The sequence below is a fragment of the Echeneis naucrates genome, chromosome 4 (assembly GCF_900963305.1).
Source record: "Echeneis naucrates chromosome 4, fEcheNa1.1, whole genome shotgun sequence".
Taxonomy (NCBI): Eukaryota; Metazoa; Chordata; class Actinopteri; order Carangiformes; family Echeneidae; genus Echeneis; species Echeneis naucrates.
In genome coordinates this window covers 9,053,917-9,076,185 of record NC_042514.1, presented here as the reverse complement: position 1 = coordinate 9,076,185, position 22,269 = coordinate 9,053,917, and the positions used below count along the sequence as shown (strand labels likewise).

Genomic DNA, 22,269 nt, shown 5'->3' with positions numbered 1-22,269 from the left:
TTATCAAGTGCAGGACATTTGCAGATGCTTTGGACATCACAAAACCAGAGCTACTATTTTTAAGAGAGCAGTGACACCTAGAGGTGTAAAAACAGACGTAGCCTGTTCTACTGCTGAGCTGCTAATAGACTGAATTACCGACTTCGTTCCATGTACCTTTTAGGCAGAAAAAGAGCCCTCACCGCCTGAGATAACCTGCTCAGCACGTGACCAATGGCTGTTTGGGGCATCTTTTAGCCATTAATGTGTTTATGTGCATTTATCTCTGCTACAGAGAAATAAGAGTTGAGGGTGTTGACCCAGTGAGAGAGAGACAGAGGTGACAGAAGTCAGTTTGTCACCTGCCTGGAGGCAGAAGCGCCTAACATCTATAATGCATTAAGATGAGCGTCAGCTAAACTGAAGACAAGGACAAAGCAATGGATGGATGGATGGACAACCCAAACAATATTCCCTCACAGAATGTGAATGTGTGTGCTATTACCACAAATACTTTACAGTGTGTGTCAGAAAATGTAATTCATGGGTTTTGTAATTTGCTGTTGTGGAGTGGTGGTCATTCATGGACACATTTTGTTGATATGTTCAGTTTTTATAGTCGGCATAACTTCTTAAGAGCACAGTTTAACAGTCCTTAAAATATAATTATCCCAGCAGCTCCTTTATGAGATACAGAAACACAAACAAGCAAAAATAACTGTAACTTACTGTAACTGTAATTACAAATAAGTGCAAATAAATAGCTGATAAACAGCTTCTAAAGTTGATCCTCAGCAGGAATCATACAATCAAAACGTGAAGGGAAATTCACCCTTACCATCTACAGTATGTTTCAATATGACACAAAAGCAAATAAGAAAAATAAAGAAGAAAGGTTGCTTTCCATGGCTTGTTGAGAACAGAGAATTTTAAAAAGTTGCAGTTTTCTTAAAATCTCCCAACCTTCAACAGAGGTAGTGCTACTTCTGCGAATATAAAACAAAGATTTTTGGCATTTGTTCAAACATGTTACCCATATAGAAATTTTAGTCAGCAATAACTGAAGACAGCTACAAGGTCTTTAACAGTCCATTAAACTAAACAGGAGAAGCTGCCTTGCACACAGATTAAAAAAAACCAAAACAAAACATAGTAGTTAAACGCACTTTGTGTTTGTATGTCATGGCATTGAAAAGTCTTCCTCACACATGAATCAGAGTCTAATTACAAGGGTCGACTCTTGGCCCTTTACTGTTATCAATATAAATGTCCATTAGGTCAGGTTATCCAAAATTTCAAACATTTCTTTCCATTTTTATGCAATGACTCGCATGTCTACTTATCTATAAATCCATCAGACCTCACGTCAGTAAAGCCACATTCTGTTTAGAAAGGAGTAAGGCCTGTATGTCCAGCAACTTTTTCCTCCTTAAAAGCAACAAAATGAAAGTGATGTCTTTGGATTCAAGGCACAAAGCAATTGTGTAACCCAGACTTTAGCTTCCCTAAGGCAACAGTGCACCAATCAGTACAGAAATCTGGGAGTTATCTTTGACTTGGACCTGGGCTTATCAAAACACTTTAGAAACATCACCAAGACAGCCATCTATTCAATTAGGAACATGGCCAAAATCAGGCCATTTGATTCATTCAATGATGCTCAAATCTTTACTCATACTTTTGTCTCTTGCCATCTAGAGTACTGCAACTGATTGTTTCCTGCCACAGAAATCTTTAACCGTCTCCAACTTGTACAAGCACTGCAGCTAGTGCCCTCACTAGGACACCTGTAAATGCAACCTTATCTCCACTGTTCCACTGGTTACCTGTTGTGTTCAGAATTTATTTAAAAATTTTACTGCTTGTTTTTAAATCAGTGAACAGTCTCGCCCCAACCTATACCTTGCCTTCTTATCCCTTACATTCTAACTCACAAATCTGCAAGACACTTGTTGCTCTCCGTCTACAGAATAAGGAATAACACAGAGGGCGGAAGAGCATTTGTTGCAAGGACTCCACAATTGTGGAACGCACTACCATTTGAAATCAAACAAGCTACCTCAGTGTCCTCTTTTTTTAAAAGCACTTAAAACTTATTTTCAAAGGCTAGCTTTTAACTAATGAGTTGCTTTTCAGATCTATGATTTTACTAATGTTCATTACATTATTTTATTCATTGTCTTTGCTTATTTCTTGATTTTGCTGTAACCGAATTATGCATATTTGTTTTTAAGTGTGTGAAGCACTTTGTAAACACGTTTTTTTTTTAAAGGTGCTATATAAATAAAGCTTCTTTTTTTCTTATCATTATTCTTCTTATTATTAGTATTAATCAAAATGTAGCTAAAAAGCTGATGAAAAGTTTGTGTTTGGAGTAGATTGGATATATTTCCAGATTACAGCTATTCTCTTTAGCCATGTCCACCTGCCTGGCTCTGTGAGTTTCTTTCAGGTTGATGGTCTTCCCCTTGCAGGAAGCCCCAAGTTTTGAGCAGAGCAAACCGCTGAGCAGGGGGAGTGGTGAAGTAGTCCTTCTGTCTCTGAGAGTAGGTCTGGACTGGAGGGATAATGTCTCTGTAGCGCCCATCCTGTTGACGCAATTCAGAAATAAATTAAAATTTAATTATTAGGGGTTTAACAAATAATTGATTTGAAATTGGAAATAGTTTTCATTTAAGTGACGTGAGGGCATCGTTGCATGGACCCCTGGATCAGTCTGAACCATCCACGATCCATATTGTTATCTTTTTGGGCAAAATAGATTTCAGACAACTGAGTCTCCTCATTCGCATGGGACAAGAAAAACACCTTATGGTAGAAATTTTATCTGAAGGGTATCTGTGGTGGTCTCTGACATGAAACAGTTCAGTATCCCTGGAGTCTATTTATTATATGTAAGATGTGTGCTATGACTGACAGTGCTGAGCTGTACCTTCCAGTTAAAGTTGTAATTCTCCAGCAGCTTTATCCTTCCTTCTCTGGTGGGCACGCAGTCAATGGGATGAGGCTTCACCATTTCAGAGCCCACGGTCACATTTTCAAACACCAACAGAGCTCTGATGGCAAACCAGCCTCCGAACTTTGGGTGCACACACACTCCAAACATCTTCTGTGAATAAAAGGGATAGATAAAAAAAATACTTAGGTGGTAAGACAACAAGGAAAATGGTACTCCCTAAAGCAACCTATGACAGTCCACAAAAAAAAAAAAAAAGTCTTACTTTTTTACCCCAGGGTTGCTCAAGAACATCAGACTGTTGGTAATAGAAAGCTGCTCCAGAAACATGAGCTGCAGTCTGAGCCAAAAACCTGGGCATCCTGTTTGGGAGCATCTCGTAGTCGTACCTCACATCCACCTTCTCTCCTGAGAAACACTGTGTGGCAGGAAGAATTTGGTGAAATGGCATCACATTTGATCAAAATAACAATAACAATAATAACAATAATAATAATAATAATAGGTTCAGGTAGAGATTATCTCCTATAGATTGTGTTTTGTTTAGTAATCAGATATTTTAAGTATCCATGCATTGCACTCCAGTTCCAGATGACTTTGGTAGGGTGTACATAAAGTCAGATAAAAGCTGTGCTGTTTTTAGGTGTCTCCCTCACTCCTCACCTGAGACACAGCTGAGGTCACATGCAGCTTGACACACTGGTCTATGGGGTCAGACAGGCCGAAGCCTTCGCTCTTCTCTATGAAGGGCAGGAAGGCTTGTTCAAACATGGAGGGAGTACTAAGCACCAGCACGGCCAAGGTGTCATCTGGGCAGGACAGGTGCAGTAACGGATCCAGCTTCGAGTTATACCAACCGATCTGTAAACAAACAAAACAACAACACGTTTTCACCTACTCACCTGCCACCTCCGAGTGAATGAGTGCGAAACAGCAGAATTTTAGTCCCGTCAATATTAAAACCGTCTGGCTCGCAAAGCTACTGAATTAAAGAGAAGTTGGCGCCACTTTACCTTTAGAGGGTACACTTCAAATCCAAATTTTGATAAACAATCCTCTAACAGTCCGGTCACATTGCTGACCGTGCTAACCGCCATTTTCGCATCTAAGCACTGAGGGATTGTGGGTAATAATATTCTTTTACCTCTGTGGCATTAGAAATTAAAATTTGCTCCAAAAAAAAAACGCTGCAATGCGACACTAGTTATGATGGATTTAGGGCCACTTCTGCTGTGCTATTTATGTTATTTCCTGACCAGATAGACAGTGTAATAAACACAGAATAACTACATTACCCATAAGGCTCCTGTCTACGTCATACGCAATCACGTTGCCGTTCACAGGCTCCTGGATTTAAAAGTGGAATCGCAAGGTTTTCTGTGAGTAGCTTATTTAGCCAGCTAGCATCCTTCTACGTTGCTGTTGTTAACCAAAAATTATTCATGTCTTGGCCGACAGGTTATACGTCGCTGAGCAAAGCAGACATTATTTGCGAGGTTTGGGGGGACGAATGATTTTCTGCCTAAAAAGACAGCATCACGGACGATGAGAGAAAAGTCGTCATAAAACTGCTGCCATTTGAAATTAGCTTATGTTAGGACAACGGCCGCCGCCTAACTTTTGACGCCGTGTAGTTATGACCTTTAAAGGATTTAATTTGCATTTGGTTTGTGTTTGTCATCGAGCAGGTACCCAGCAAAACGTTCAGTTTACGGCTCCATCTGCTCCTGCAAGCTGCAGAGGGATATTCCCTCCGGGACTAAAGGCTTTTTAAAGCAGACCTCTGACGCTGCCAGCCTGCACACACACTTACACTTTCCTAAGTAGCAGCCGATGGCAGGTAAGCAATCAAACGTGCAAATACCCGACTCTGCTGTAATGTAATCTGCAGTAAAGTATGGGAGCACAGCTACCTCACCAACCGGCCACAAAGCATGTCTAAAGTTACTGCTCTTTGATGCAACACATGTCTTCTTCCGCCGTCAGTCAAGGTTTAATGAATGATGCATATGACAACTGGCCTTCATACATTTCTCTCTAGGTTAACTCAGACATGAATTGGGAAAATCAGCTGAGTTCTGTACTGTCTGTGGCAGATGGCAGCGTTGCAAAGATGAGGGTGAGTGCATGTAAATGTCATTCTCCTTATCTTTTGGCCTTAAAGAAAATCAGAGACAAACGTGATTTTAATATGTGCATTTAAAGCGTGTTTATTCTGTAACAGTGACATTTATGTCAAATACCGAGGAGACCTCACTGCAGTCAGTTGTAAGTGTAGTTATCTTCAGTAGATGGCAGTAATGCTCCACTAAATATTTCACATGGTACTTAGTTATTCAGATACTGAGGCTTCTGATGCTGTGAGTGTGGAAAAACCCTTTGAATCTGAAAAATGTTTTGTTCTCAGGAGAGACTGACCTCACCAGGGAAATTTTCAAAAGGAGGAGAAGGTGGGTGAACTGTGCCAGAATATTGAGCATGATTAAAAAGGGAAATTACCTATTTGGGTGAGCACATTTCAGCCTTTTCAACAGCAGAGTTTAGGCTACAACAGGATGTAGTTTAAACTCAGCCACTGTGATCTGAGCCTTTTGCGGCCAACCTCAATACCACTCATTCCTCTTCCTCTCCAGATTTGTTTCCAGTGCGAGAACGGATTCATGACTCAGACTTGGACCCTCCTGCTCTTCCCCCTCGAGCCCCCCTTCTCCGACAAACTTCTCCATCCCTTAGTCCTGGTGTGCAGTGGGCAGACTTTGCTGCCATCCAGTCACAACTCCAGATACAGAGCCAGGTGTGTGATTGTTATTTGAATCAAGCAGGTGTTCAAGCCAATTTCATAAGATCACATGGTTGCTGTATTTATATAATCTATTAAAGTGTTGGCTGCATTGACAGAATTCCACATTTCTGCCTGCAATGTCTTAAAAAGGCAATTGAGTCTCTCACACAGAAAATCCGTGACATGGAAAGAGAGAAACACTCGCAACAACATCACATCCAGACACTAGAAGGTAACTAACACACCATAACTTATGCTTCTATCATCTCAGTTTATGCTGTGTTACAATATATTGCAAACATTACACCTGAATCCTGTTGTCTACTGTAAGAAAATAATTAAGTTTTGTTTAATGTATATGCACATATGAAAAATAGACTATTACATATTTATAAATGCTACGTAAATTAGCATAAATGGTTACTACGCAATTTTTACATATATTTTACATTGTATTAAATTAAGCAGTTTAGTCTGAACAATGAATTTGGAGGTAAAACCATTATTTTTATGACCACGTAGGGGTCTTTGTCTTGAAACTCCTTATCTAGTGCGCCTAACCCAAGTTTGTGTGTCCATCAAACAAAGCTTTTCACGGCTTTATCAGTGGCTACACTAAAATTATATAATTCACCTTCTTCTCTTGTTTAAAAGATCAAATCAAATCTATGTTATCTGTTCAATCACAAACAATTTAAAACGTGCTTTTAAATTAAATTGACTTCTTATTTTTAAATTGTCTTTTAACTCCATGCACTTTCTAGTTTTGACTTTTGGACCATGTTGAGGCTGGAATGCGTGACAGTATGTATTAAGGACAACTGAATTTATTAGTTTAATCATAGAAAACAAACATCTTTCATGAAGACAGCCTTTCTGACTTTATATGCATATGATAGCATTGTACAAGTCATCTGTTTTTAAACAGTGTAGACTGGCTAATCATGACAGGAAGTTCATTCATAATTAAAGATAGGAATAAATTATTTGAAAGAAAAAAAAAAAAAAACTGACTCATAGAAATCTTTTCTCTTCCAGAGGAGGTTCACAGGCTGCATGATGCGCTGAGGGACCATGAAAGAGAGAGGGATGAATCGAGGAAGGGACAAAGTCCAGGAGCGGACATAAGGATAGAGCAGTGGAGGAGAGAGGTGGGACGGGAGCTGAGCAGTCTGCGGGGACACATCACCAGAGCCACGTCGCTAGGCAACCTGGAGGAGAGGTGCATTAGGCATGGAACTGTGGGGTGAAACTGCAGATATAACAGATGATGGGTCCAGCGAATGATTGACATGAAAATATTTACACCTCATGTAGAATTCAGAAAGATTTTGCTACTCTGAAGGCTTGTTGGTGACATTAAAATTTTTGGAAAGACCAGTATGAAAGAGAGGCAATAAACAGATTTCTCTTTATTTGCACTCAGTTTTAGTTCAAAGCTTCGCAGAGAAGAACTAGAACACCTGCGGAGAGAGGTGGACCAACTGAAAAAACGGCTGAGTGAGTCATTCACACATTTACACACATACCCTTGCATCAATTCTGCGGGACTGCACTTGTCATAAGCTCAACATTGGCTAAAAAACCAAATGCAGGCACAGTCTTGTTCACAACATTGATTTTCATTTTGTCCTGACAGGGAGACAAGAGGAGGATCTGTTTCTCCAGCAGGTAGAGGCCAGAGAAACCAGGAGACGTTACGAACACAGCTGCAAGGTGTGTCACACAGGTTGCTTTTGCTTGTTTGATGTGTGGTTTGTAGTCTGTCAGATCCTCAACCTTTCCTTTGTGTGTGTTGTTTAGACACTGGAGGAGCTAACAGACAGCTACAGAGTTCACAGCACTGATCTAACAAAGACTGTCTCTCAGTATTCACAAACCCAACAAGAGGTCCGCCACATCAGGTGAGTTTTTCCAGCATGTTTATTTTTGTGTTTGGGGTTATATTTCACTTTTCTGCTGATTGCGTATGTTGGATTTAATCTCTTACAACAGATCACTTGTGTCTGAACTGAAAGATGAGGTCCGGACTCTTATTCTTCGAGAACACGAACCAACGCTGTCATTGTCAGCACACACATCAGGCAAGTCTTTCTCCAACTTAAGCTCTTCCTAACACTTGCCTGCGTAGTGTGATAAAGTGATTCAGCTATGTTTTTCTGTATGATTCAGGGGCATCACCGCTTGCTATTCCACATGGTCACAGCAGCAGAGTCAGAGCCAGTGAGCCAGACTCTGACTCAGAGGACTTTAGTCCAACCCCTAGCCTGGATGAAGTCAGCTCAGATGATCTCTCATGGCTGGATGACAAAGAGCCCGGTAAGGATTATAGTAAAAGGTGTGAAAGCATGGTCGCTTTGTGCAACATGAGGTGTTGTATGCTGAATAATCTACGCCAAATGTTTCTATTATTTCACTTCCACAAGCCTTCTGTTCACCTTCATGTGCAGCAACAGAAACATATTTTGACCATTGGATAATGTTACATCCAACAGAAAACGTTACACAAGGTACCAGCTTGCTTCCCATCTTGTTTCAGCAAGATGGGAAGTGTAGTTGTCCCCCCCCCCCACTTTTCACTGAAGTTCTGATTCCTCACAGAAGATTTGACTCACTGGAAAGAACTCCTGCAAACAGTTGGTTAACGAATAGTGTGACATTTTGCTAATAAGATGAAATCACTCACTTTCTCACTGAATTTTAAATGAAAAGGATGATTAAAAACTGTCCTGGAGTGCCTTGCTGGGTCCCGTGTAATGTCAATGACAACAGGTGTCACTTCTCCTTGCCTGTACATGGTACATATTAGTCTGACCCACATTCTTTTTACACTTCAGTTTTTTTCAGCAGATTTAGTTTTGGTTGTTGTTGTTTGTTGTTTTTTGTTTTTTTTACAGACCAAGGATAGGTGTTTACTACTCTCATCCTACTAATCTTTTTCCTAAGCTAAGCATGCCTTACAGACATGATCTTTCATCTCAATGTCAGCAAGAAAGCAAATTAACAAGTTTGCTGAAATCTTAGTCTATTACTTAAATGTATCATAACAGAAGGTGATGTACATAAAGGCAGGGAAGTGTTAAAAAATTTGGCTCTAGAGATAAACAGAACATTGTTAGCAAGTTTGTGGTCTACTGTTTTCTTCTGCCTGCAGATTAAACAGTAAAAGTCTCATTTCCTCTCCACAAGTCTCTGCAAAGCCAGTTGTTTCTGCAAAGTTGTGCAGTGTGTGTGTGTGTGTGTGTGTGTGTGTGTGTGTGTGTGTGTTTTTGGTTTTTTTTTTTTAAAGGCATGCGCCGCTCAACCCAGAGACTTACTGTAAGAGAAGACTGACTTTCCCTGAAGAGATTACGATCTCTCCTCTAAATGTTTCCCAGAGTGATTTTGGGCCTATGAAGTCAGGCTACTTTGTTACACGCTCACACACAGACACACACACTCATACACAGTCAGTTATGGGAAAACATTTGAGTGTCTTCCAACCTAATCCCACATGGTAATGCAGCAAAGAGGCACTCAGTCACTCTCACTTGCACACACACACACACACACACACACACACACACACACAAATTAACTGCTCTTGCTCTTCTCTTCACCTCTAACAGCTCTGCATCAAAAGCCACGGGTACGTTTGAGTGTTCAGTCCAGACGGAGCAACTTTGCTGGCCCAGGATCTTATTTGGAGGATGGCCATGATGATGATGACAACGACGACAACGATGACGGTGGTGGTGATAGTGATGATATCCTTGAGGCCATTGTAGACCCAGATGTGGGCTCTGACCTAAGTCTTAATGACCTCTGACCTGTCCTAATTAGAAGTTCTCAAATTTAATTTAGAAAGGCATAAAGACATTAACTCCAACTCCTGATACACAATCCAAGATGTTTTAATTTTAAGATAATTTCAATTGAACAGTACATTTTGGAGTTAGAGGATTGTTGCACAATCCAAAACTTTAAAAATAGAAATGACCAGAACAAAACAACCAGCCATATGGTGCATTTCCTTTGTTGCTTCTTTTCCCTGAGGGAAGAGGAATGCAAACAAAGAAAGGCAATAATAGCAGATTTTACTTGGCAGCACTGGCAGATGCATATAATAACAAGTAATTGTGCCATCCTCTTTGTGTTATTGCCCTTGCTTGGTTATGATACATGATAAATTGTAGATATCAGCAGGGAACTTTCTTTCTCATGTAAAAAAATTCTCAAATGCTATTTCTAAACTGGTATTTATTTGAATAACAGAAGTGTTAGGGACTCCAGAAAGATCGGTGTGTCATACTAGTTTTAATGACTCATTCTTCCATGTGATAGCTGGCCGCTTGCTAGAACAAAATAGCAAAATATTTAACAACTGCTGGTTGATAGCACTATTTCCCCTCAACAAGAAGGTTGTGAGCTCGATTCCTGGACCTGGGGCCTTTCTGTGTGGAGTTTCCATGTTCTCTCTGTGCGTGCGTGGGTGTTCTCTCTGGGCACTCCAGTTTCCTCTCACTGTCCAAAGACATGCATGTTTAGGTTAATCAGTGACTAAATTGTTCGTAGGTCTGAGTGCGAGTGCTTGAGTGTGAGTGGTTGTTCGTCTCTGTCTGTTGGCCCTGCGATGGACTAGCAACCTGTCCAGGGTGTACCCCTGCCCTCACTCAGTGTGAGATGCGGCGCTCAATAAACTGCAGAGTAATTTTTCTGTAATTAATTTAAGGTAACACTGTCCACATCTACAGACTTATAGGAGAGCAAGCATTTAAAGGGAGAAAAGTTGTTTTGTGAAAGTTTCTCTTTCAAAAAAAGTCTGTCTTCGTGATGATGGGGGTGGAGTTCTGGCTTAGAAAAAAGCAAACACACTCTGAATCCATGTTGCGCATCATTGATGATAAATTATAGGTCAGAGACAGAGTTGATGACAGAAACCCTGTCCTCAACTGCTGAGGTCTGCTAACCACAAGGGTTGGTTTTAGGCTAGACTAAAAAAAAGTACTGCTTAGTTTTGGTATGATTACAGATTGTTGGAGTTAGGTAAAGGTTTGATGTGGATGAGGTTAGGGCAGGACTTTAACTACAGTACACTCATGGTGTCCATATGAACACTGCTCCTCATCCTTGTTTGGCCTAATAATGTAAAGGCTGAGAGTATGTTTATAATTGCCTTATGGAGGTATTTTTCAATTTATCAATGTTAAAAAATACATTGAAATGAAACTTAATGAACAAATCTTGTACTGGGACAAACTTTGATCACTTGAGGTATAGTAGTGTATTAAGTGTATTAAATATTCATCATATCTTTTATGTTGGTGATCATTTGCTACATTAAGCACTCAGTGTGGCAAGGGTGAGCATAACGTTTTTTTCCTCCTGACATAATGCACTGCTAAATCCATAAGGAACCAGCGGGATGGGGGATTCGATTTCTGGTAATGCAGCTCAAGTGATGGCAAAAAGGAATCAAACACCATTATCAAGGCGCCAACACGTCGGTCCTGCTCCACCTAGCGCTGCCTCTTCTTCTTCCCCTGTCCATAATCATACCCATAACATCATCTCCTTGGATTTCTCCCTCCCTCCTCCACCTGTGTTGTTGTCCATCCAACTCAAGTTAAGAGGGAATCGGACCTACCTTCCCAAAGAGGCACCCACTGAACACAACGACTACAGGCCTGGAGCACTTGCCTCCTCTGGTCCTCTCCCACCTCAGGGCCAGTGTTTCAACAGTCAGTGTGGTTGACGGTCTTATTTACATGCTACAAAGAACCCATGCACATCTGGTGCATCTTTGAGGTTTACTTTCTGCATGGGGGCATCATGGAAAAGTCTTGGCCCTGTTGGTGGGACTAAACGTGACATGGTCCAGCAAGCACTGGAGCAGGGGAAGAGCTCTAATGTGAGATCAATAATCAACTATCCATCACATCTACTCCATACCTTGGAGACAATCAATCAGTCACAGACTGGAATTAAAGAGTCCCTTTCTGCTATCTTGTCTGACACAAGTCACATGGTGCCAGGTTTACTGTTATAAATATTTCAGCATCCATTGAGCATTGGATGCATAGCCACTGGGGAGCTGATGGACAGGTTAGGAGTTCAGCAAGATGTGCATATGGTGACCAGACACTTCTTTCCAGCTCATTTAACAAGACAGATTGTCTATCTAGTCAATAATAAGGGACAGGAAATTATAAACATCACAGAGCAGCTTGCTCAGCTGTTACAATATTGTAGTCAGAGACATTTAATGAAGAAAGGGCTCATCACTTTACTGTTGGGGTAAAATAACGGCCGATCAATTTGAACGTTGCAAAGGATTATGCAGTAGTGCTCTAGTATTGTGGCTCTTTTTTCTTTCCTCTTGTTTCCTCATCAACAAAAGTCTGTGGTGAAGTTCTGTGTTTTCCTGTCTAGAGCTATGTTGTGCTCTGATTGGTGCAGCGGTCACAGATGTTTACAGATCTGAGGTGGAAATAAGAGGAAATGATTTCAAAATAACTTTAATCATACAACACCAATAGTCCATAATTTACATGTGGCAGCAAAACCTCATTATGCATCCGTGACACAATGGACAAATATTGGAATTTACAGACATATTCACCCCAAAATGAGGAATCTTAATTTAATACTTGATGTACAGACGAGACAAACAGAAAGAAAAAGTTGTCATTGCATGATTATGAAAATGATAGGACTCATGCTGTTTTGGGGTTTTGAAGCTACGCATTACTAAGAGAACTTTCATGTTGGGTGTCTTTCAATTTGTCCATCAGTTTGTAGTTCTTCATGGTATGAAAGCTCTTGAAACCTTTTTAACTGTCCCTTATCAAACAAAGTGTCCGAACAAACTCACCCTTTATCTCAGACATTAGATGAATTACTTAACATTCTCTGTCTTAAATGAACAGGAGCTGCACATGTTTTCTGTCTGTAGGCCTCCTTCTGTTGTCCTATATGAATCTCACTTTCTCGCACATTTAGAAATGAAAATACAGCAAGGCCTATTTACAGTAAAGACAATGAAATATTTCTGAACTATCGTTTCAGTTCGATGTTTGTCTGGTGAACACTGTGGGAGCAGCCAAGATGAAACATTTAATAGAGTTGTCTTTGCATGGTGCAGTCATCAGTAGTATTTACAATGCAGCGTGCACAGGACAATGCTTACATTGTGTTGAAAGGCCACTGGCCAATTTCAGTTTGCAACTGTCATTGTATGAATGAGTGCCTCATGTTGAACACGCTTAAGGCTAGTCTTCAAACACAGGCAAGTCAGAGCAGCTACTGGGCCCTGAGTGTGTGCTTAAATGGGAATCACACAAAACGCTGGGAATGACTAGTTCATATGGACGTTAGTTGTTTGCAGTATAAATACAGTATACAATAGAAGCTGTTCCTGCAGTGTATAAGGCACTCTATCCTGGACAGAGAAAAAAATGTGTCGAACTTAGGCATTATGGCAGCAGGACCTTACCCACAAAAAATTAAATATCAACTCTAAAAAAAGAAATATCAAAAACATACATGCACACTGAAATACTCATACTCATGCACACACATCTAAAATGCATACCACTATGCCAGCACTTACCACATGTATGCACACAAACGCAATTTTTTTTCTCACACGCATAAAATATTTGTCCACTTTTTTCCACTCCTGAAAAAAGTGCAATAACTATAATCAGGCCATTTCTTTTTTTGTTCCGTTCTTTCTTCTGACCTCTAAGTCAGACTCAGCTAGACCTTTATTCTGCCAAACTTTACAACATTAACTGACAAAAGGAAATTAAACTTGAGTCTGGCAGGACTGGCTACATCTGTTTTCAGGTGTAAACCCTCACATTGGTGGATACAACAAACAGTAATGCCTTGTGCTTCATACCTATGCTTTTCATCTCAAGGGAAATCAAAATATATTATAAAACATGGGCTGGAAAATACTAAACATACAGTATTGAACAGAGCTGTTGGCGTAATTTGCAATTACAGGTATCAAAATAGAATTTTTCCAAAGGAAGCCCGTTGTGGGTGGCATCATCATTGTCCACGTCAGCTTCAATCGTGCCCTTTTCCACATATCAGTGATCTGGATAAATGAAGGCAAGCCAAAAAATTTGCTCAAACCTACCCAGGATGCTTTCTGATTGTTGCAAATTACGACAAACACTGTGGTTTGAGCCTGGATTGAAGGTGGGTTAGGTGCCAGATCTTTCGTTGTGCCTCCTTCAGTAGCTGTACATCGACAAGGGTGTGTCCTCCATCATATCATCCTGCACAGAATAAATGTAGCTAATGTAACTAAATGCACATGATTATAATGGAAATATAAAGTGTTCATAATTGCGCTAATAGAAGGTAAATTTTATGCTATAATTTATTAAGAAATGAGCCTTAGATCTTTATAACATAACTATTAACTTTATTGTTGGTTAATTAATAAGAATGTATGATAGAGAGTGTAAAGTCAAAAGACATTTTGAAAGATTTAATGATTTACTTTCTTGCTGAGCTTTTATAAGCTTAGCTTAGTTGACTTAGCTTATCTAAGGTAACTGGCTGTCCCAGTCTGTAAACTAACCCCTCTAAAGCTCCCCAATGTGCATGAAATATCACGGTTGTTTAATGAATAAAAACCACAATGCAAAATTGCAGCACAGCTTTTTTTGGCAGTGCATTCCTCTCTTAATATGATAACAGACCATATGTTTCACCTCTTCCTTATTGCTGATTGTAACTTCATATTTACATTATTTACATAAGAGGCCTATCAATCTTTCAAGTCTTGGCAAAGAAGCTAATGTGAACGATTAATAGCATAATTTATGAAGGGTAACTTTTTGTGAGTGCATGCTTATTATTGTCTAATAAGCCAGCCAGAAAAATTAGTTAGTCATTCCTCATTATATATGCTGATAAGCTCTCTGTTGTAATAAACTGTGATAAACCTAAATAAACAAAGTAAGTATACTGCTTGAGGAGGATAACCACCAACATGGCAACCCAAAAACATCTACTACTGGCTAGTAGATTAAACTGATATAAGAGATATTGATTAATAGCTATAACAGTTGATCAATAGAACATTAGAATATGATTAACAATTATTTTAAAAAGGAATTAGTTACAACTCATAAACATTTAAAATGATTACCGTATTTAAAAGTGGTGCAGATCTGGTTTGAAGAAGTAGTTATGCCAAGTGACGTTGCATCACACATTAGTGCTGAACAATATCTGACAGACTGAATATTTTCACCGAGACAGGGATGTAGGTGCTGCAGCTGGCTGTCATGGCTGTACTCACCATTGGTAAATCCTGCAGCCTGCGGAACTCCGGTTGGTTGTCTCTGCGACGCAGCTTGAGGAAGAGGAGGAGAGTGATGATGACAGCGGTGATGATGAAGGCTGACACCAGGCCGGCCAGGAGAGGGTCTAATGTGGGAGAATCGTGGACCATTGTTGCTGGGCAAAAAAAAAAAAAAGACAAGGATGTACTTGAACAGGGCCCATTCCTCTGTTGAGGCAGTGGATGGATAACTTGGATTTTACATTGACCACCACTTTTGTGAAAACGTTGGAATTACTGGTTCTTAAATGGCCGGTGCTGCAACAGGAACTAAATATAGAGGCTACAGCAGCATGTTATGTTTAAGTGTTCTTGTAGCTCAGGACAGAAATTTCAAACACAGGATGATAATGTTAACCTGCCTTCCAAGTACTTGGGTTCGCTGTTGAGTTCATTTATTCTTAGGGCATGATTTTAAGAATGACTCAGTATGTTAATACAGCATAGGCACATAGTTTGAGAGTGTTGCCTAATCTCTAAGGACAGTATTAATCTCGACATTTTTAGGTTGAAATCTGTTGTGTTTGTATATATCTCTACTGGAGAGCTTTCCTGTCTGTGTGTATTTATGTATATGGGTGTTGCTATGGAATTCTGTTTGGTAAACTTAGCTGTTTCTTTATATCCTCCGGATGAAAGTTACAACTACCGCAGAGTGGTAAATGCTCCATGTTCCTCTGGCTAATGGAAAGAGGCAAGGTGCCAAGCATGGCCTAATAAAACCACATAGACTGAGAGAAGCCGAGAGATTTTGTGTTCTAACTGTAGTCATGATGGCTCAACTGAAAAAAGTTGATCAGTTTTTCCCTCCTTTTTTCTTACCGATGGCAACCTGAGCCTTGAAACAGATCTCTAATGGTGGGAAAAATTGAAGTAATCGATATACTGAACACGCAGAGTACAGATACAGAAAGCTGATGTATAAATAAATCATTGAGCAGACAAACAAAGGGAAAGAGAGACAGAAAAAGAAGGAAAACAGAGCATTCTCAAGGCCTGAGTCCCATGACTGCCTCCGTCCCGTTCCCAAACAGAGCCCTAATTGTGGAGTGCTTGGTGGTGACAGTGCTAGAAGACGACGTAGATGGGGGATGTGTGGTTTGTGTTTGTGTGTGTGCAGAAGCAAGGATGGGCTTTTGCTGAAAAACAAAGCACAGCATTGCCTTTTTTTTTTTTTTTTTTTGCAAAGCCAATTCACTGTTGTCTCTGTCAATATCCAGCTAGTGAATAGTTCAGAACACGTCTATAAACCACAACACAACAGAGTTTGTTATACACTTACTCTCAACGCCCATATTGACCGGGGAAGAGTTTTCAGAATGGGCTTTGGCCTCAGTGGAGGTGCTGCTTGGTGTGATGGTGGCTGTTGATTTGTTTTGCAGTGTTGTGGGAGTCCGCGCCTCTGTACTGTTGGACGTTGAGCTGGGCTGAGTGGTGGTAATGGTGGGGGTAGTGGACGTGGATGAGTCCGTTTTGGGCTGGGTGGGCTGTATTGAGGTTGAAATTGAGTCTGGAGGTTGGCTAAAGTTTGATGTGCTGGTGGCTGGTATGTCTACAGAGGCATTGTGAGGCGTGTGTGAGGGGCTTTTTGTTGATGTGGTGGTGGTGGAGGCGGTGGTAGTGACACTGAGAGGAGTCTGACTCTCAGATGGAAGAATTGAAGACGATGCCAACTCTTCTGTTTTGTTTGCATTGTTTTCAGTAGTGACAGACACTGAGGGAGATATTGTGCTGGTATCTACAGAAAGAGAAAGAAAATATCATCAAAATACTGTAATAATTCTCATTGTAAACATTTTTGTTGTTGAAATACCGCAATCAGTATTCAGTATGCCAACAGTGGACTACTGAACACTAATGTGTGCATAAAGTGCATAAATAATGGTATAATGATAAATGTTGATAAATGAATGTAATCATACATTCATTATATATATATATATATATATATATATATATATATATATATATATACACGCATTAAAAATAATGCATATATTTGTTTTCTTAGCCATGTTAAGTTTGATGGTTCTCTAACTTTTAATGAAGCATTGTCATCAGGCCAAAATTTCAATTTGACAACATTTTGGTGGTTTATGACCAAATAGTAAAAGTAATGATATTCCATCACCAGCCATAACAGATTATTCCCAATGCAACCCTCCCCATTGCTCTGGCCTTGGGACTACCACAAGCCTACCACATGTTTGCCTTGTGGCTGGGGTTTGAACCTGGGCCTCTGCATGCAAAGCATGCACTCCACCACTGAGCTATATCTCATTATCTCATGGCTACATGCTGCAACAGTGAACAAACTTAAATGATTTATAGATTTATAGATTGATTTATAGATGCTTACAATGAAATTGATAGCATTGCAAGTATCTAAGCAGGATTGTGTTAGCCTTTAGCTCAAAATACCACTCTGCCAACACAACCTCTCAGAACAGCTAGTATGGCTGTGTTAATTTTCCAATACTGCACCACAAATACACCCACACACCACCACCCCTGACCCGATGAGATGAGATGCAGGCCAAAAAGCAAAAACTGTGACTGTGAAGATATCACAGACAGATACCACAATAGTTCACATGCAAACAGTATTTCTCCACAAAATAAAGATTAGCTGCATTAAAAATGTGCACCAGGCTGTGAGTATGTTTATGAGTCCAATCCAGCACAAATGTCTGTATAAGAAAGAGAGAGAATATCTGGGCTGGGGGGGGGGGGGGCGGTGTACTTCTACCTTACTCACCTATTTGCGAAAAGTCACATGGCATTTAATCACTTCTCATCGCCAGCACTGCAGTGCCAACTTTTATCCAAGTATATTTTACCATTGATCTCCTAACAAGGCTACACCTTATTTAATTAACTCAGCCGTACTTTTTTTATTTCCCTTTACACTTTTATCCAACCCGTCTCCTTAAAATCCCCGACTGTTCTCTAGTTCTTTTGTTTTTGAAGACTGAGCTCCGAGGCTCTATGCTGCTGTTGTTTGTGGCACAGTTGTCACTCACTACGTGGCCCACTTCAGGACATAGAGAGCAGAGATAAGGACTTTGTTAAATATAGCTCCTAAACTCTGAGCCACCTGCTGCTGGACATCCTATGAAATGCTTCTGAAGTGTGGCAAAACGTCCGGACTGACAAACCTCAAAGAGACAGATACAATAACCGTAACATCCTGTCACCTCCTCCAACGTTTTCTACCATCTTCACACCACATCAGACAAGTAGCACTTTCAGTCTACCATCATGTTTTCTTATTAATTAATTAGATTTCTTATATCAAGAGTAGAATAGTTACCATTGTCTTTCTTTACTTTGGGTGCAAAGGAAGTGGTTGTACTGCTGCTCAAACTGCTGGTGCCATTGGAAGTTGTGTTTGTGTCAGAGCCTTTTCCTGCAGGTACAGTATAGTTGGCATGTATACCAGATGCAGCTAGGGACCTCATGACTCTCCTCAGCACTGGGAGCAATATCTGTGGAAGCAGGTTTCTGTTGATCTAATGAGGAGAGGACAACGTTGATTAATGACCAATTACTGGTGACGTCTCATCTTTAGCAGAGAAAAGAGTTATTAAAAACGTAACTGTGGGAAACCAAACAAGCGGAAACAGAAAGGCAATGTGGAAATTTCAAAACCATGGTGTTGATGATTGAACCTGAAAACTGGAAGAAGAAACCATTATCTGAGCATGAATATGTATTTCTATCAAAACAGGGCCGCACTTTAAATGGCTTACGCACTCAGGGCACCACAGTTGTGTATTGCTCAGTCGGCAGGCTCACCAGTGATCATAATCTCATCAGTTTTTGGGAAGAAGAAATCATATTAACTTTACAAACACAGTTCTTTTGCATTGAGAGCTGTAAGGGGCGATTCTCAAAGTCTTTTAACCCTTTAGAGAGAAAGAAAGTGAAGCCACATTGAGTGATGTCATGTCTCACATGGTTTTTTAAAAAAAATGAAAAACAAAAAAACCAACCATAGCCATCTATTTTGTTAATGAGTCTGAATTTGCAGTTTTATCTTGGGAACCACTCACTGACTAACTTTGACGTTGCAAGGCATCTACTACCAACAACATTAGACACAAGTGACTTTTGTTTTTTAAAGTAATGTAATTTTAATGAGGACCTTTCATCTCTCTAACTCTCTCTCTTTCCGCTTCACGTTGATGTCTTTCGTGCAACTCTACCAGACTTCATATCTGTTCCTAACTGCTTCCCTTGATGAAGACCAGAGCACTTATGTAATGTAATGTCGTTACTGTTCAGTAACACACTGCCGTGATGTCTTTCATTACGGCCATAATCACTCATACAGCTCATCAGCCCACAGTGAAAGAGAGAGAGAGGCACAGAAACAGAGAGAGGGAGACCTGTTTTAGCTCTAAATGATACGAAAACAGACACATATAAATAGACAGAGGCGCTTGGCTGTATAATACTGGCTTTGTTCCCAGGCTTGGCTCCTTTAGAGCAGCTCAGGTCAAATGCTGGAGTAGTATATCTGTATATATGTGTATGTGTGTGTGTATAGGGTAGATTTATAAAGAGAACCACTGTTTCCACTACTGCACACCCTTCTGTCAAGATATTACAGGGTCTTACTCACAGTTTTCAGAACAGTGCAGTGCATGTACCTTGAGAAATACCTCTTGCTCACTCCTTGACCCTACCAGTGAGATGAACAGCCAATGGTTTCCCTGCAAGCAGACGTCTGCTGGTTCAACACCCAGTGCTAGGAGTGCTGATCAGTGATATTTCATAGAAGACACTTTATATTAGTGCTCCAGGACACACATAGCACAGGTTTCACAGCATGTGGTTGTGGGGATTTTAGGAGGAAACAACACAGATAATTTTCAAGTCATTTTGCCTTTTAAGTAGAACAGAAAACAATACTGAAACAGCTCTGCACATCCTGCACTTGGCAGTTTTAGGGTTAGGGCATTTTCACCTACGCTGGTTTCAGCTGTTTATGGCATCCAGTATGTGCCCTCTCTAGTAGCATGTCATGCTCCTGGTCTCTCGCACCATTTCCAGTCTTACATACAAAAAATATTAGATTGCAAAGAACTTTATCTTTCTAGTCTGTTCTAAGCAAATACCATCTCTTAATGTGGGATATTACAAAAAGTCATAAATGAGAGCCATCCTTTCGTAAAGTCAGGAGATGTTCACCACATAAACAAAGAGAAGTGATAAATATTTGGATAAAAGGTGTCCCTGTCAAGCATTGTGTGCTTTGCTTTTACTTCTGAACTATATGTTTACACACTTCAAGGAAAACAATTTGACGCTGCCTTTAAATTTGTTCATAAAGGCTACATATTGTGCTATAGAGGGAAGTCAATTAGCATGAGGCTAGCGAAATGACAGTGTGCTGCTGCACACAGTTAGAGGTGTCATTTATCACAATGTACTTCCCTGCCCCTTTACAGCCAATAAATTTCTTCCGGTGGTGCTGCACTGTTTTCTGTTCATTTGAATTTCAGCTGGAGGAGCTGATGGGACAGTTCAGCTCAATAAAATCTTTTCAAATGTCAGTAGTGTCATTTTACTTTTATGTGAGAGGCGCTAACAAAGACAGAGAAAGGGAAGGGGGGGGGGGGGGGGGTAGAAGGAGAAACAGTAAAGGAAGTGTTAGGAACAGGTAGGGCAAAAAGAGGAAGGTGACAAAGTGAAATTATGATTGTGTAAATGTGATACATGCAAAGAGAGGAAGAAGGGTGATGTGGGTGGGAGACAAGGAACTGATGTGAAAGACAAAGTGTGGTAAATCAAAATCAGAATTACAATGAAATGAAATATGAAACTGATTTATATTTCTGCTGGAGGTGGCTGAGCATCTACATCAGATGTCAAGGTTAAAAAAAAAAAAAAACAGATGGAGGAACTCATAGGAGTCATGACAGTCTTTTCATGGTGAGACAAGGACAACTAGTTGATTTCTTACAGTCAACTCAGCTCTGTCCATTTCAATCTAAGTTCAAAATCCGACCTGTGGCCAGTGGTTCGGATTAAGGTACCTCCACGGGAAATTAAAGCAACTCTTTGTTTGTCCCCCAAAAGTGACCCAGGGCAAAGTGTGTTTGTGTGTGTGTGTGTGTGTGTGTTTGTGTGTGTGTGTGTGTGTGTGTGTGTGTGTGCGTGTGTGTATGTGCGTGACGAAGAAAGAAAAGACAGTAGAGTAACACATGACACATTTAATAATGTGTCACTCCTGTCCAAACCACAATACGTGTCAAGATGTAACAAACACAATATACTGTGACCTACCATCAGCTGATCCCCAGTGAATGAGCAGCAGAACACAAAGGCCAGTCCAGAGTTTGGTCTCCATCATCTCTCTCTTCTGGGACAACCAGGAAGGAAACGACTAAAGAAATGTTGTTTCAACTCGTCCTATCGCCTCAGAGCGGGTTTCTTGTAGCCTGTCCGCCTTCTTCACGGCTCGATGCCTCACTTAAAAAGGAGCGGCGCAGAAATCCCAGGCAGGCAGCGGTGTCCTCCCACTGCAGACAGACAGACAGGCAGTCAGTCAGACAGGCAGACAGACAGTCAGGCAGGCAGCGGCTCAGCCGGTGTACGCGTGGCTGGAGGACTGAAAGAGGAGGTAGCGCGTCCCGACTCTACCCCCTCCCCCCCCTCCCTCTCTCTCTCTGTCCCTCTCTCTCTCTCCCTCTGTCCCTCTCTCTCTCTGTCTCTCTCTCTCTCTCTCTCCCTGTCCCCCTCTCTCTCTCTCTGTCCCTCTCTCTCTCTGTCTCTCTCTCTCTCTCTCTCTCTCCCTGTCCCCCTCTCTCTCTCTCTGTCCCTCTCTCTCTCCCTCTCTCTCCCTCTCTCTCTCTCTCTCTCTCTCTCTCTCTCTGTCCCCCTCTCTCTCACTCTCTCTCTCTGTCCCTCTCTCTCTCCCTCTCTCTCCCGCTCTCTCTCTCTCTCTCTCTCTCTCTCTCTGTCCCTCTCTCTCTCTCCCTCTGTCCCTCTCTCTCTCTCTCTGTGTCTCTCTGTCCCTCTCTCTCTCTCTCTCTCTCTCTCTCTCTCTCTGACCCTCTCTCTCTCTCTCTCTGTCTCCCTCTGTCCCTCTCTCCCTCTTTCTCTCTCTCTCTCTCTGTCTCCCCCTCCCTCTCTCCCCCCCGTGCCACGTGTTCCCTGTTCAATACAGTCGGTGGATCTTAGTCTGTGCCATGA

The 22,269-nt window shown here is 40.9% G+C and overlaps 3 protein-coding genes across 4 annotated transcripts; 1 reads left to right on the top strand and 2 right to left on the bottom strand.

The window, feature by feature from the left end:
* Positions 1-486: 486 nt before the first annotated feature.
* On the bottom strand, positions 487-4,065 carry mmachc (metabolism of cobalamin associated C). Of its 2 annotated transcripts, none has more exons than XM_029500483.1 (5): positions 3,949-4,065; positions 3,599-3,796; positions 3,201-3,353; positions 2,915-3,088; positions 487-2,573 (listed from the first exon to the last, which is right to left on the bottom strand). In XM_029500483.1, the coding sequence occupies exons 1-5, from the start codon at positions 4,030-4,032 to the stop codon at positions 2,391-2,393; spliced, it is 792 nt and encodes a 263-aa protein (XP_029356343.1). In that variant the 5' UTR covers positions 4,033-4,065; the 3' UTR covers positions 487-2,390. The 2 variants fall into 2 exon arrangements, with proteins under 2 accessions (XP_029356343.1, XP_029356342.1); XM_029500482.1 differs by having other exon boundaries at positions 497-2,567; positions 2,912-3,088.
* Positions 4,066-4,279: 214 nt separating this feature from the next.
* On the top strand, positions 4,280-14,499 carry LOC115041794 (general vesicular transport factor p115). The gene is made up of 13 exons (XM_029499565.1): positions 4,280-4,314; positions 4,624-4,775; positions 4,977-5,054; positions 5,343-5,385; positions 5,569-5,729; positions 5,868-5,949; positions 6,756-6,939; positions 7,144-7,217; positions 7,357-7,433; positions 7,521-7,621; positions 7,713-7,801; positions 7,890-8,036; positions 9,326-14,499. The coding sequence occupies exons 3-13, from the start codon at positions 4,989-4,991 to the stop codon at positions 9,523-9,525; spliced, it is 1,224 nt and encodes a 407-aa protein (XP_029355425.1). The 5' UTR covers positions 4,280-4,314; positions 4,624-4,775; positions 4,977-4,988; the 3' UTR covers positions 9,526-14,499.
* On the bottom strand, positions 12,199-21,706 carry LOC115041795 (cell wall protein DAN4-like). Its single transcript, XM_029499566.1, has 5 exons — positions 21,361-21,706; positions 18,380-18,578; positions 16,349-16,804; positions 15,025-15,182; positions 12,199-13,990 (listed from the first exon to the last, which is right to left on the bottom strand). Exons 1-5 carry the CDS (start codon positions 21,361-21,363, stop codon positions 13,946-13,948), a joined length of 861 nt encoding a protein of 286 aa, XP_029355426.1. The 5' UTR covers positions 21,364-21,706; the 3' UTR covers positions 12,199-13,945.
* Positions 21,707-22,269: the final 563 nt, after the last annotated feature.